Source organism: Echinops telfairi, unplaced genomic scaffold, assembly GCF_000313985.2.
Source record: "Echinops telfairi isolate 266 unplaced genomic scaffold, ASM31398v2 ScPeMD7_5;HRSCAF=22, whole genome shotgun sequence".
In the NCBI taxonomy this organism is placed as follows: domain Eukaryota; kingdom Metazoa; phylum Chordata; class Mammalia; order Afrosoricida; family Tenrecidae; genus Echinops; species Echinops telfairi.
The window spans coordinates 36254423-36256462 of NW_022103901.1; the positions used below are offsets into that span (position 1 = coordinate 36254423).

The 2040-nt window shown below is 47.0% G+C and overlaps 1 protein-coding gene across 1 annotated transcript in view; it reads left to right on the top strand.

Annotated features, from left to right (window-relative positions):
* Positions 1–1651, top strand: part of RBFOX1 (RNA binding fox-1 homolog 1) — a 1294183-nt gene extending 1292532 nt beyond the window's left edge. Inside the window, exon 13 of the mRNA XM_045284033.1 lies at positions 1550–1651. Coding sequence (XP_045139968.1) covers positions 1550–1646 — 97 coding nt within the window. The 3' untranslated portion in view covers positions 1647–1651. The remainder of the gene's footprint in view (positions 1–1549) is intronic.
* Positions 1652–2040: the final 389 nt, after the last annotated feature.

A 2040-nucleotide genomic window follows, 5' to 3' on the forward strand; every position in this document is an offset into this window, starting at 1 on the left:
CTCCCACGAGCTGCACCAAGAAATGTCTGCAACCCCCCGGGGCTTTGTCTCTGTCTTCATGGTGTCTTACCTTCTGAGATGTCTCCTCTTCCTGGGTCGATGAATGCACAGGTGGTGATCGGAGATGTGAGGCTAGGACGTGCTGAGTCACACCGTGGGCTTCTCTTGTTCTGGATGTCCTGCATGTGAATACACACACAGGAACACAGATATGCCAACACATGTACACGTATCAATGCAATGCTCTTTGCCCCTGCCCACACATACCTTTACACATGGACACAATGGATGCATGTACACACAGATATGTGTAGTCATCTATATATACATATGTTAACATATACATTCAATGCCCCTCAGTGGCACAATAAGGAAGCTTCCAGTTGCTTGTCCAAAACCTGGCTGTTTGAATCCTCTGAGGGCCGACTTGATGGTTGGCTCCTATAATGGGGATAACCCAGAAACACTAAGAGGAGCAGTTCTTCTGTATCGCACCCGGTGGTTGACTTGACCACCGGTTGAGTTGGTCAACCAACAACACAACAACACACACAAGCACACATGTGGTCTACACACACATCCATATATATGCACATACTAACACACACACATATTTAAACAAGCGCTTTAAAAGTTTGTGGGGAAATTCCACTCTCTGAATTCCCCTCGTAGACAAATCGCTCGCACACCTGTGGGTGTGCATGTGGAGCTCTCCCTTTGCAGTGCTGGAAGACTGGCAAACAAACCTGGCCAGTACACTCCGGGGCTTCACAGAGTCTGTGGGAAGGCTCCTTCTCTTTCCGTCATATTTTTCCAAGAACTGTTCTGCTTTAATTTGGGAACCTGATTGGCCAGTCTTTTACAGAAAATGTAAAGGAGTAGCTCATACATGTGTCTGAGCCTGTGTATATATTTGTACGTGAGGACTTAAAAGTTCATGGGAAAATTCTATTCTCATTTCGTCCCATTTGTCAGCAACCTTTTTCATGCTTCCTTGTACTATAATGTAAAAACCGTGTGTGTGTGTGTGTGTGTGTGTGTGTGTGTTTACCACAAACACATATAAACATTTTCTTCCATATATATCCAAGTTTAAACCATGCGACCAGTCCAGGTCCCCTGACCCACATTTCCATAACCCATATTGAACAAGTAACAATATATGCCCACTCTTATCAAAGTTACCTTTTAAACAGATTTTTGCATTTTGGAGGGACTGCATTGGGAGAGTGGTCTGCTTTGACTGAATTTGCAAACTCTGGTTTCCTGAGGTTCCGGGGCCTGCACGGGCCTCGGAGCCTTCCAGCTCAACCCTCTGTGCATTCTGGCATGCCTTCCCAAGAAAGCAGAGCTCCGGGTACCACATCCCGATGCCCGGCCACCCCGAACCAAACTCACCCTGATTGTCTCCGTTTGACTTCTTTAAGCAACGTGAAGATTCTTCTGGGTTCCTGTGATTTGGGGTTTTGCAGCCCGACTGCCCTAGCCAGTGTCTGCATGGGGCAATGCACTAATCTGGATGTTTCTCTTTGTGTGTGCACCCATGCAGTGTTGTTTACCAGGATGGATTTTATGGTGCAGATATTTATGTAAGTATTCCTGAATGTGCATGCCACCTTTGTTTCTTCCTGGAGTCATCCTTGTGACAAGTTTGCAGCGCATCTCTCAGTGGGGTCCTGTGAGCTGCCCTCCGAGCCCAGAGCTCCTGCCAGGGGGCGAATGACCTGCTCTGGGGAGTCCTCGTGTGATGTGCCGCGAGTACAGCTCGCTCCTTGATCGATGACCATCACGTGGAATGCACCCCTACCGCCACCCCCCAAAAAGGGAAGGTCTTTTCCCGTGACACACACAAGAGATTCTCACTAAAGTGAGCAGGACGCCTCTTGTGTTTTCCATGAACGATTTAAAACAACTGTGGAGGGTTAAAAGGTATTTTCATGGCTAATGTTTTTGATGTTTTCCTTACCAGACATGCGATGATTTATTTATAACAATTATCCTCAGAGGGTCAGTCTCTCTCTCTCTCTCTCTCTCTCTCTC